The following is a 13739-nucleotide window of genomic DNA, read 5'->3' as shown; positions in this document are numbered from 1 at the left end:
GAAAGATCCAAGGCAAGAAAACGGAGCTTCTCATTTCACAGAAAAGAACATGAAAAAACCAACACACCAGAGGAACGGAGTCAACTTGTCTTTACTTGAAAACCATGAAAACAACCTTTAAAAGACTATTAAACCTTTTGGAGAATCAATACTTCATTCAGAATGTCACCAAAAAGCCTTCTTAACCCAATGTCATGTCAAAACCCACAAAATCACCATCATATTTTAGATTTATTCACTGAAAATAAGGGCAATAATGACATTCACAATAAAATCCTGACTTTATTATAAGTGTATTATATCTGTAATCCATGTCATTGTATACTTTTCTGTCCTAAATGGCGTTTTATTTTTGGAGGAACTACCTTGATGTTGTGAAAATAAATACGAAAGAATTGCAGTTTTTTGTTTGGTGATTATAAAAGAAGTTAATATTGCAATATCAGAAGATGGACTGAGTTCACGCCTATGATTTATCATTAAAGGTACTTAAGAAGGGTCTATATGTCCACAACAGTTGTGCATTTTAGCCCAAAAGATCTCATAAATATATTTATTTTACTTCTGTTTTTTACTTCTGCCTTAATTGGACTGTTTCCGATGTTTGAAATGCAAATGACATGCTGCTGGCCACGCCCCTTTCCTGTCATTGCCATGGATACCATCATGCTAAGGTGCCAGTTTGGTTTTATTTATGCAGAAACGGGAAAAATACTTCAGAAAATACAACAAATACGACACCCCCTGAGCTTCAGTTTGAGTAATGAAAAACTCTTTCAAAACAATAAAACAAAGGTGATATATGGTTATTATGGAAAAGGATTAGGGCCACTGGAAAAAAAAAAAGAACATTAAGGTCCAATACTTTTTTTATTATTATTATTATTATTATTATTATTATTATTATTATTGTTGTTGTAAAAAAAGTCAGAATTCTGAGGAAAAAAAGTCAAAATTCTGAGGAAAAAAGTCAGAGTGCTGCAGAAAAACAAAGTTGGAATTCTTAGATTAAGGTCAGAATTCTGAGTTTAAATTCTGACTATTCTCAGAATTCTGAGGACAAAAGTCAGAAATCTGAGAGAAAAGTCAGATTTCTGAGGAAAAAAAGTTGGAATTCTGAGTTTAAAGTCAGAATTCTGAGGTTAAAATCAAAATTCTTAGATTAAGGTCAGAATTCTGAGTTTAAAGCCCAAATTCTGAGGTTAAAGTCAGAATTCTGAGAAAAAAGTCAGAATTCTGAGTTTAAAATCAGAATTCTGAGGAAAAGTGAGCGTTCTGAGGGGGAAAAAAAGTTGGAATTCTGAGGAAAAAAGTCAGAATTCTGAGTTTGAAGTCAGAATTCTGAACCCTAACCCTAACCAGAATAATAATAAAAATACAAATATATTGGAACTTAATTTTTTTTTCTTCCACTTGCCCTAATCCTCTTCTGTAGATTATAATGTCAAAAATGCACAGAAAATCCAATTATAAATCAGCGTCTGTGAAAATAATTGTTTAGACTTGTTCCAGTCACATTAAAGTCATACTTTCCATGCATCTGCTGTGTTCATGAGTGGAGTCCATGCAGTCATCCGTCACACTCTAATTTCCTTCAATTCACTAAAGTATTTTCCATGTGTTTCCACCAACAGCTTCCATTAAGTCCCAACAAACACCGCACAAAGCTGATGAATGAATAATGACTGCCACTTATCTCACACTGACGACAAACACTGTCAAATATTGATCAGATGTTGTTCTCATACTGGATGAGCTCCTCCACACTCACACCTCTCAGCTGAATCGAACCTCAGCAGCAGCTCCGACATCGTCTGAACCTCAACACATGCAAATATCATACGTCCCATGTGTTTTCTACTTAACCCATAAAGACCTAGCGCTACTTTTGCATCAGTTCCCAAATGATGTTTCCTCTCCATTTAACCTTTTATGCAGTACAACGGCGTATTAGAGCCACATAAGAAAATAAAAACACGTAACTATAAAAATAAAGTCGTAAAATATCGAGAATTAATCCATAATATTATGAGAATAAAGTCGTAGTTAAAAAAAATAACAACTCATAGTTAACAAAAATAATGCACTTTTATGAGATTAAAGTCTTAATATTTTCAAAATAACTTCACAATAGTGCGATAAAAAGTCAGAATTTAGAAACTGTCAGTTCCTCCTCCACAAAAGAGGCAATTTACTCCAAATCCATTCGGCTCTTACAACAAAACAAACCTAAACGTGCAAACTGTTTTCAAAGTCCTTCGACTAATGCTAATGTGCTGATGGTGGGCGGGGTTAATAGGCTCAGTATTTGGTGGGCGGAGCTAATAGGCTCAGTATTTGGCCTTTGTGCGTAAACCCCAAATGAAAGTAGAACCTCACAATATGTTCCAAGTTCTACATTATGAGACCAGTGGATACGACTTTATTTTGTAAATTATTACATTTTCCCACTTGTTTTAAATTACGATGTTATTCTCAGAATATTATGACTTCATTCTCATAAAATTATGACTCTTTTTGTATTCGACTTTATTCTCACAAAATTACGGGTTTTATCTAGATATTTTATGACTTTATTCTCGTAGTGACAGGTGGTTTCATTACCTCCGCCAGGAGGTATTGTGATCACTTTGCTTTATGCGTTTGCGTGTTTGTTTGTTTGTTAGCAAGAGAACTCAAAAAGCTATGGATGGATTTTCATGAAATTTTCAGGAAATGTTGATACTGGCACAAGGAAGAAATGATTAAATTTTGATGGTGATCGGGGGGGTCTGCACTCTCTGAGTCCTTTACTTATTGTAATATCATCCTCTCTGTGTTTTGCATTTTTTTGTGAAAATCTGATATTTTCCTATATTTAATTTATACAGACATGTTTCCTCTCTGCAGTTGAGCCCACTATTTGAGATTCAGCAGGATCTAAAACCCTTTTCTATTTTTCTAAATGTGCTGAAAAAGAACATAGATTGTGTTTCAGTCACATGTTAAATATGTGTTTTTACAGTTGCAGCATTTATATTTTACTGAAACTTTGAAGTAACTGTACAGTATATTTAGAAGGCAGTGTCAGATTTTTTTTTTTTTTTTTTTTAAATCACTCCAATATTTGTAATATTTACACTCTAAATGTAAAGTGTCATGAGATAACTTTTTTATGAATGGACACCATATTAATAAAATTAGATGGATTAATTAAATAGTAAAACCACTCTTGACTTTACATACTTGAACCCTGTTTTTCTGATAATCCTGACGTTCTTGTACATGTATTTCTACTGTGTGAATGAGTCAGGTCTATAGTTCCTTCTGTCTCTGCTACATTTGTTCTCATTGTAAAGACAGAAATGACTTTTTACAATCACACTGGTCCATCCCAGTTGCACCACAGACTGAACAAATTGCCTATTTATGTGTGATCACTGATCTGGAAACAGTTTGAGCTCCACATTCACATAATGAAGGTTTTCTTCTATGAATTTTCACAGACTCTGAATCCTTCTTCCACTACTCCTTATAAAGCTGTTGTTTGTCTGATTTCACTGTGAAGAACATGGAGTTCTGGGGGGCTTACTTTACATTTACTGAATATCTTTACTGTACATTTCCAGAAGTAAAGAAGGTAAATACTTCTGTCACTTTTGTTTTTTAATATTTCATTAAATAATCATCATCTGGATCTAAAAATGAGCGTTTCACATCTGTTTCTCACTCAAAATGCACAAAAAAAAAGACTTCAGACCGGTCACCTAATGCTACTTTATTTAATTAATTTTATTAATTTCTTCATTTTTCTTTGTTGTGATATGGTAACTTTATATTTACTCGATACTTAAACTGAATTTAACAGGCAAACACCTAATTTTCACTGAAAAATGCAAAAATTTGAGGATAATAAATGTAGGGTGACGACGATTCTACAGGGGCTATACATAAGAGTCGAACATTAGTCAATTTTTTAAACAAAAATGATTAAACTAGCACAATAAAAGACTGTTTGCTTCAGAGGGCACTGATAATAAATTTGTTCTTTGCATTGGTTTTATTTTGGGCAAAAAAAGAATAAAATGCAATCATCCTCTCTGTATTTTATCCCCCACCTTATTTCAGATACGGTTTGGTCCAGAGCTCCCAGCTAATGCTAATTATTAATTATATATATAATTTATTTATATTTATTTATATCCATCAAAAAAGTAAAACTATATTTATTTTCATTTGCATATCAATAATAACAATCTAATACTGTTATAGTTAAAATATTTTTAAAATGTAAGTTACATTTGTACCTTTCTCATCAGTCTTACACAAAATCCTAAAATCTGTTATAAGCAGATTATTGATCCATTCACAGATATATTTGTAGGGTTTGCATTGTTTGTGGCAAAATCTTTTTTTTCATCAAATCCCCTGGTTCTGGATCTAAAACTGAGTGGTTTTCCAGGAGGTTTCATGGAATGTTTTCACATCATTCTGACTCAAAATGCACAAAAACAGACTTCAAACCAATTGCCTGAGGTTCAAACCCAGTGCTGGAATGCAGCAGACATGCCCCGCCCCCCTCAGACCTCCACAGGCCTGCTTTAAACCCTGACGGTCACAGTAACTTAAACCTCAGGGGAATCGGTTCTGACCACACTCACTCCGGTGACTTACCTGTGACGGTGATCTGCATGGGAGCCACCAGGGCCCGGTTGTTATCCAGTTTCGGCTCAGGCGGATCTCCCCGCTGGTGTGGTTGAGCAGCAGCAGGTGCAGCTCGTTGCCCCTGTCGATGGTGTAGTACAGCCGGTCAGACACATCCGGGTCGTGGGCTGGTACTTTCCCAATCACGCCGCTCGGGAAACTGTTGGAGCGGTTCGACACGAAGTTGTTGAAAATGATCTGGAAGTCCTGCAGAGTGGGCCGGTTGTCGTTCTGGTCCACCAGCCGGATTCGGACCGTGGCCCGGCTCACCAGAGGCGCCGACGTGGCCTGGACCACGATGACGTACTCGTTCCGGGCCTCGTAGTCCAGATCGATGAGCGAGGTGAGCTCCCCGGAGAAGATGTCCATCTGGAAGATTTCAGGGATGTTTCCCTCCACGATTTGGTACATGATCTGAGCATTGGCGCCTTCGTCAGGATCTGTCGCTGTGATCTGGGCCACCACGGACCCCACGGCGCTGTTTTCCTTTACTAGAACCTCAAAGTCATCAGCTGGGAACACGGGGGCATTGTCGTTGACGTCCAGGACCGTCACCTGGATGTGGACTGGGGTCCGCTGAGGAGGCACGCCGCGATCGACAGCGTAGGCGGTGAGTTCATAGAAGGGAACGCTCTCCCGGTCTAAACGGCGAACAGTTCGCACAATGCCAGATGTAGGCTCGATTGTGAAATCTCCATCGCCGTCCTCGCCGTTCTGGAACGTGTACTGGACTCGGCCGTTGGCGTGAGCGTCACGGTCGGTGGCAGAAATTTGAAGGACACTCGTAAATGGAGGAGCATCTTCGCTCACCGTTCCCTGATACCTGGGGCTAACGAACTGAGGTGCGTTGTCGTTGACATCGTTCACGTTCACCTCAACGTAGGTGGTGTCTGATTTCTGCGGTATGCCGTTGTCTTTAGCTGTTATGGCCAAAGTGTAGGTCATCTGGTCCTCGTAGTCCAGCTCGGCCTGGAGTGTTATTGCCCCCGTGGCGGGATCGATCCGAAACTGAGGGATGTTGTCCTCGAGGTAGTACGTAATTCGAGCATTTTCACCGACGTCATCGTCTGTAGCGCTGATGACCACAACGGTGCTCCCAGGAGGCCGGTCCTCATTGACACTGATGGAATAGTGAGCGCTCTGGAAAACAGGCCGGTGGGTGTTGGCGTCCGTGATGTTGATGTGCACCTGGCAGGTGTCATGCAGCGTTCGGTCCGAGGCGGTGACGGTCAGGACATAACGGCGCTCCTGTTTGTAGTCCAGCGGTAGGGCCAAAGACAGGAGTCCAGCGCTGCCCGCTGTGCTGATAGCAAAGCGGTTTCTGGTGTTTCCGCCTGTGATCTGATACGTCACCGCGCTGTTCACGTCCCGGTCAACGGCGGTGACCGTGACCACGCTGGTTCCCACTGCCGCATCCTCGTTCAGCCGGGCATAGTACTCCTTCTGGAGGAACTCGGGCCGGTTGTCGTTAACATCCATCACTGTAATTGTGACACTGGCTGTGGCAGAAAGAGGTGGCATCCCATAATCCCTGGCCTCCACGCCGAAGAAATAATGTTCTACAGCTTCACGGTCAAGGGTGGATTTGACGGTGACCCAGCCCGTCGCAGAGTTTATGACGAATGGCGTGTCGGAGCTGGTGCCCGTTAACCTGTACTCCAGACGGGCGTTATCTCCGGAATCAGTGTCGATGGCCTGGATGTGGAGGATGGAACTGCCGATGGGGGCGCTCTCCAGCACCGAGGCCTGGAACGGCGTGGACACAAATATGGGCGGGTTGTCGTTAACGTCTGTCACTTGTATGCTCACGATTCCTGTGTTGTTGGACAGAGGCGGGCGGCCGTTGTCCTGCGCCCGGACACGAAGGGCGTACTCCCGTTCCGATTCGTAGTCCAATGGAGCCACGACCTGGATCTCACCAGTGATGCTGTCGATGAAGAACTGTCCACGGCTGTTCCCGCTGATGTTGTAGTGGACGGCGGCGTTGTTGTCCTTGTCTCGGTCGGTGGCACTGACTCGGAGGATCTTGGAGTGAGGCCGGACATCCTCCTTCACCGCCACCACGTAGCGCTTTTCACTGAACTGCGGAACGTTGTCGTTTTCATCCAGGACGGTGATGTGGACCTTCACGGTGGCCGAGCGAGGACTGGGTTCCTTCCCCTGGTCAGTGGCTTCGACCTGGAACACAAACCGACACCAAAACACAATGGAACTCACGCTTTAAATTGACGGTCCATAAAAATATAAAGCACGGAATCTGTGTATAAAGACATGTTTCCTCTCTGCAGTTGATACGATAACAGGATCTTAAACCTATTTCAAAATGTGTTGAAGACGCATAAACATAATAATCAAATCAAACTGAAATCCAACATAATAGATTGTGTTTCAGTCACATGTTAAATAGTAAAACTAGAAGGTGTCACCTTCAAATGAAGTCTAATAACATGACTTTTTCTCTGAATTTTCCAATTTATCACCGTTTAAAACTGTCTATTATTATTTCTATCTGTCACTGATGAAATGAAAATAGAAATCAACAAGAAAATGGAAGAAAATAATTACACATGAATTTTTCCCTTCATTTAACCTTGCTTTTGTACTTTTATTGATATTTGTTAGAATATTATCTTCTGCATTTTGCATTTTTTAAAACAAAAAAAATCAGTGAATTTCTTGTTATTTTACTGATCATTTAGATGTAGTCAACAAATATTATTTCATCAGAGTTAGAGGTTACATTTCTAACATAATCACTTGATCAAGATAATATGATCATATTTAATCACAATCTCCACATCATTTTCTTTGTCTGGTGCTTTTTCAATGACGTTTTGTTTCAACACCTGCTTCTGTGGTTCAGCTAAAGACCCATTTTATAGTGACTTCCAAATGATTTTTTTCTTCTGAATTTATGAATTTTTCTTTCAGTGATTCACCACCCCAACATAATCTTCTGCATTTTTTCACTGTAAATCCTGTATTTTTCTGTATTTAATTCACTGATCATCTAAATATTCATGAAAACTCAGAGTAAATTCAAAGGGTTTTATATCAGAATCAGATCAAACTGAATAAACAGTGTCCTTTTCAGTCCAATCTGTCACTAACTGAACATAATCCCAGTGTGTCCATCCACTGTCATTGATCCAACTCCATGGGTTTGACTAGTGAATCAATGTTGGAGAAGATGACGGTGTTTCCACGGTAACTATGGAGCCTCTGAACGTCCAAATATGGTCATATCTGATGACCATGAAAAGATGAAGAACTGTATTTGACACCAATTATTGACATGGATTGATAGGATTAGTGGATCAACAGGTATTAAACAGTTTAGATCAGTAGATGCTTTAGGTCTTTGAGGGTTAATGTGTATATTGGACTTCCAGTTCTCTTCCTAGAAAATACTGGCTATTAAGAGGTTAATTCAATCCCTGAATTGATTTTTAAGCCTTTATTAGTGATGAGTGAAGCCTGAGCTGAACCTGTTCGTCATCTCTGAAGACGAGGCACTTCCTGGAACCTGTTAAGGTTCCAGGAAGGTTAAGGTAACTAGTAATTTAACTGTTTGGGGTCAGTTCTGTATTTGTTCATCGTCTGTATTGTTTCTGTCAATCTCTTCCACGTCCATTTCAAATCCCTCAGTGTTCAATAAACTAAGAATCCAATCCAACTGGAACCTTGTGAATGGAAACCAATCAACTCCAGGTGTAAATGTCACTGTGGTTTAATTCATTCAATTACAGGTCGACCAGACCTTATGGAGTTGGTTTGGGCTCTTCATGCATAAATCTGTCTGAAACTGTTGGTTTTCTTTGTGTATTTGTTCATTCGGTGTTGTTCTTTTGTGCAATAAAACCTAAAAATCTTATTTCTAGTCAACAAAACCAGGAAAGAAAGCTTTTAAATGTTCTGGTTCCACTGCCTGGAACAACCGACAGAAGGAGATCCAACCAAAGGAACTGGTCTACTGAACCTCCTCTGACCCCGGAAAGAAGTAGTTTGGGCTTTTTTTTTTTAATTCAATAATTACTGATATTGGTAATATGATGCAACAGTTTTTCCAGATGCTTTTTTTTTTTTGGAATGTCTTTTGCGGTGGACAGTTGTTGCTGTTTTTTCTGTATAAAGCTGTGAAACTCTTGTCCAAACGTGGACAGTAAACCCATGTGTGGGTCTGAGGAGGTTCAATAGTCGAAGTCCTTCTGAATGAATTTAAAAGGATCAACCTGGACGTAGATGTTTTAGTGACTAACTGAATCGGGTTCTGCTTTGAGATGCTTTTAAGGAACACTGTTGTTATACTTTTAGTCCCTTTTACATTATTGATGGTGTTTTATACGTATGTTCTTATTTAGTGTTTTTTCTATGGGTTTACAACTGACTTTTATTGTGTTCTATGTTTATTTTTAGTGTGGCTGTATGGCTGTCATTTCTATTTTGTGCAACTTCTGCTGCTGCTGTCTGGTTCAGGACATTATTGAAAAACAAATTTTTAATCTCCATGAGTTTCTTTTCCCTGGTTAAATAAAAATGCAGTTAAATGCGTGTTTTAAAGGTCTCCTCCTCTCAGATCCTAGTATTTTTCAGCGTTTGCTTTATGTGATCATTGGGGGGATTTCTCATGCTCTGCTGCTAAAAGTCCAAATATCTGAAGGGGCGGAGCTATAGAGCAGGATTTGTGACATCACAGCAATTTTGGAGCCAATCATAACCTAGTCTGCAACTTCTACATATGTAACAAGAGACGTCTGGGAAAGTAGGAAACACGTAGAGGCTGACAGACCTGACGATGTGCGTCAGCGTTGCCAGTAAGAAATGATCGGTTCTGCAATATATCGAGATATTTCATTTCACAATACTGTATCAATATTAAAAAGTACTGTATTGATATTTTTAGGTATTTATTCAAATGCAGATATTGTGGAGGTTCATTTTAGTTTTTTGTTTATATTTTATTTATTATTATGTAACTGTCTTTTACTCAATAATGTTCGTTCCTTTGTTGGGATTGAACTCAAATCTTGTTCTGATGTTAGTTCTGAACTAATAGAATATGAACATTTGAACAGGATCTGAAACTATAATGTCTGTAAAACATCATTGAAGTTGAAGGAAATATAGTTGTGATATAGCATCAGATGCTGCTGTGAGCAAATAAAAATGTGGTAAGTATTTGTACATATTTGTGGTGTAATTCCATTCTTCCAGGATAAAATCTCTTAAAAAAGAAAGAAAACCAGTAAAAATAGCCTTTTTAACAGTATCGTGATATATCATATCGTGATCCTAGTATTGTGTTTTGTATCGTATCACCAGATTCTTGCCGATACACAGCCCTAGTTGCCAGATGTACAATAATTATCAGATTTGTATGCTAATTTCACCCTCTGTATGATCAGTAATTCCAAAAATCCCATAATGTACAAAACACTGAGTAGGAAACCCACCGAGGCCAACAGACCTGGATATGTGAGTCAGAGGTTCATGTTCTGGTTCAGGCTATGTTTATATGTCGCCAGGTATTTTTTGAAAATGGAGATGTCCCCCTCTCTGTTTAAAAAAAAAAAAAAAACGCATGCAAATGTGATAGTTTTCAGAGAACTCTGCGTTTTTACGGCCCGTGTATCTACACCGTCAAGAGCATGCCAGGCCTGTAGATGGCAGTGTAGTGGGACGATCCAGAACCACTAACCAATCAGAAACCAAAAGAGAATCATAACCAAACCTTGCTTCTGCTATGAACCTATGAAGATATAGTTTTCCTGGTTCCACGTCCGAGACGTATAAACCATGCACCCATGAGCTGGTGACGTTATTTACAGACACAAACTGATTTTGTGACGTGACCAATGGGATGAAAACGGGTTTAAACTCTGAGCGGAACTGTGTTGGTTCAGTAGTCGTTAACCGCTGCGTTTGTTTTTAATCCTGTTTTGTCTTTAGTTCATGTAGACCACTGTGAAGGGACATAAATGATGACTTCATTTACCTTCTACTGAACTGGACAGAACAGATAAATGAAAACAAATAAAATAAACCAAATATGAAGGATGACAATGTGGAAACACTTCATAAAGCCTTATTTTATATCATACGACGGCGTATTAGGGCCACATAAGAAAAAAAAAGATGCTTGCCACTACGAGAATAAAGTCGTTAATTAATGAGAATAAAGTCTGTTTTTAATGAGAATAAAGTTGTACTTTTACGAGACTAAACTCATAATTTCAAAATTCGATAGAGTTTCCAGTTCTACGGCGAAGGCAACAAGCGAAGCAGCAACTTTCCCCTCTGTTGGACTGAAAAACTCGGTATAGAATCCTCAGTTTGTTCAGAAACATAAACCCTCTGTGTTTAGTTCTGCTGTTTCCACTGATAGCCCTGCAGCTGACCACTGCATCAGTTTCTCCTCCTCAAAAGAGGAAATTTACTCTAAATCAGTTCAGTTCTTACAACAAACCCTAATGAGTGCAAACTCTCTTCAAAGTCCTCAGACTAATGTGTTGATGGAGGACAGACTCAGTACTGGCCTTTGTGTCTAACCCCAAACTCCCCCAAAGGAGAACTGAAACTAAATGTTCACAGTTCTAATGAGGTGAGTAAGTACAACTTCTCATTATATTATGACTTTATTCTCGTAGTAGGACAACGTTTTTGGTTTTAGATAGATAGATAGATAGATAGATAGATAGATAGCTAGATAGATTTAATTTATTATTTATTTTTTTTCGTATGTGCACATAATACGCCGTCATATCAGGTAAATACACACAGTCCTGTTTAGCTGACAGAGTTGGCGCTAATTAGCTAAGATGCTAACATTCGCAACACCAAACTTCTTACTTTTTTCATCATTCATCTTGTACCTTCACTTCTCTGCTCCACCCTCTTCCTCTAAACTTCATCATTTCACGTGAACTTGCTGGAGTATTTCCGTTGTCCGTCCTAGAATCTGTATTTCCGTGTTTTCCTTTGTTTACAGGCTAACCTGAACAGACATCTAGCTTAAATCTTCACAAAGGCCTGAGTTTTTAAAGCCTGTGTTTCGGTGCGCGTGCCCGTCATTACATATAAACTGTAAATCTGAGGCAGACTGAAGGCTGGACTTCAGCCCGAACCCTGACCTGCCCTCAGGTGGGTGAACGGCTCTCACCTGGAGGGTGTAGTGCTCGTTGGTTTCCCGGTCCACCGCCCCTCGGGTCGTGATGAGGCCGGAGCGCGGGTCAATCTCAAAGGCGGCCCGGGCCATGGCGGCGGAGTCACCGACGAACCGGTACCGGATGTTGGCGTTGGAGGGGGAGTCCATGTCGGTGGCCCGGAGCTGCAGGATGGGGTAGCCCTCCTCCACGTTCTCCGGATCGTCTCCCGGTACTCCGTCTGCTCGAACACCGGAGAGTGGTCGTTCCGGTCGGCCACGGTGATCGCACCCATGGTGGTCCCGGACAGGCGAGGGGACCCCGAGTCTGTGGCCGTGACCCGGAAGTAGTGCAGGTCCATGTGTTCCCGGTCCAGGATCTGGGTGGTGGTGATGAGGCCGGTGTCCGGGTGGATGTGGAAGTAGTCCGAGGAGCGGCTGTTCATGAGGGGGGCCATGCTGAAGCTGAGCCGGCCCGCGTCTCCGGGGTCCGGGTCTGAGGCGGACATGACCATGACGGAGGTCCCGGGGGGCTGGTTCTCGGCCACCTGGACCTGGTAGTTGTACTGGGGGAAGTGAGGGTGCCTGTTGGCCGCACGGCGGGACCGAGGCCAGGGCATCAGGGGCCTCCAGTGGGCCCCCCCCTGGGGGTCCACATCATCCACAATCTGCCCCCCCACACTCCCATGCCCCCTTGAGCTGGGCCTTCTCTCTCCTCTTCCTCCTCCTCCCCCCCACGTCCTTCCTCCTCCTCTTCCTCCCATGTGTGTCGGTCTGACTGGGGGGTGTCCTGACCCTCCCCCCCCTCCCCTCCCTCTCCTCCTCTCTCCTTCACCTCTGCCTTTGTTATTCCCTTTCCTCTCTCCTCCTCCTCCCCCTTTTCCATCTTTCTCTCACCCTCCCCCACCTGTAATTTCTCTCCCCCACCACCCTCACCACCACCAGCAGTAGCAGCAGCAGCCCCGGACCCCTCCATCCACTCTCCCTCCCACTCCCCCCCTCCCCCCTCGGCCCCCATCTGCTGCCTCTCCGCCTGTCTAACACCTCCTGGCTCTAATGGCACTTCCGCACCGGGCTTTAATTGCACATGCGCCCTGTCCACGGGCTTGGAGTCCAAACAGGCGGTGGAGTCGCTCCATGCGCACCCGGCCTGGACCGGGTCTCTGTGCCCGCTCTTCCCCTGGTCCTGGTCCTGGGTCTGACTAATCCACCCTGATTTGTCCATTTCAGATCCATGATTAGATCCATGCCTGTCTTCCCCTGGGTTGTTGTTGTTGTTGTTGTTGCTGTTGCTGTTGTATCTGCTCCACACAAACACCGGCCCACCGTCTGCAGGAGCCGCCGTCCGTTGCGCACCCCCGCTGGTCCGTGCGCTCAGGTTCCTTCCAGACCCGTTGGACTGGGTCTGTGCTGGGGTGTCATGTAGATGAGGGAAACCTCGGACTGAAGCTGACACACTTCCTGGAAACTCAGCAGCGACAGGCGGGAAACAGCCTGAGTCACCGGCTGTTCCTGAAGTTACTTTCTCCGCGCGCACACCGGGCCGGTTGGGGGGGGTTCGACTGTCTGTGCGCGTGTTGAGCGGATATTTCGGGACCGGATGGAGACGCTGGCAGGGGGGATGTGTGGTGGTGGTGATGCTGGGGGGATTCCTCTGCGCTATGACTCCCTCGGGGACTGGACTCCCACCCCCCGGTGCCACCCCCGTGTCCAAACTGTTCCATCCCCGGGTGTGCGGAGCCTCCTGCCCTCCGTGTACCGGCGCTGATCCCCCCTGTCGGAGCTCATTATCAGCCCTGCGTCTGCGCGTCACAATCGGAAAAGCCAAATCATTATCCGGATAATTAGATAAATTAATGTGTTTGTTGCCTTGGTTTATCCCTCCCCCCCCTCCTCCCATTTTTGCTTCTCCTCA

General features: G+C 42.6%; 1 protein-coding gene across 1 annotated transcript in view; it reads right to left on the bottom strand.

Annotated features, from left to right (window-relative positions):
- celsr3 (cadherin, EGF LAG seven-pass G-type receptor 3) overlaps positions 1 to 12516 on the bottom strand; it is a 207968-nt gene extending 195452 nt beyond the window's left edge. Inside the window, 4 exon segments of the mRNA XM_030137998.1 lie at positions 4654 to 4704; positions 4707 to 6861; positions 11843 to 12045; positions 12048 to 12516. Coding sequence (XP_029993858.1) covers positions 4654 to 4704; positions 4707 to 6861; positions 11843 to 12045; positions 12048 to 12444 — 2806 coding nt within the window. The 5' untranslated portion in view covers positions 12445 to 12516.
- Positions 12517 to 13739: the final 1223 nt, after the last annotated feature.

The sequence above is a fragment of the Sphaeramia orbicularis genome, chromosome 7 (genome assembly GCF_902148855.1).
Source record: "Sphaeramia orbicularis chromosome 7, fSphaOr1.1, whole genome shotgun sequence".
NCBI lineage: Eukaryota > Metazoa > Chordata > Actinopteri > Kurtiformes > Apogonidae > Sphaeramia > Sphaeramia orbicularis.
This window is presented reverse-complemented; position numbering and strand designations above follow the sequence as displayed.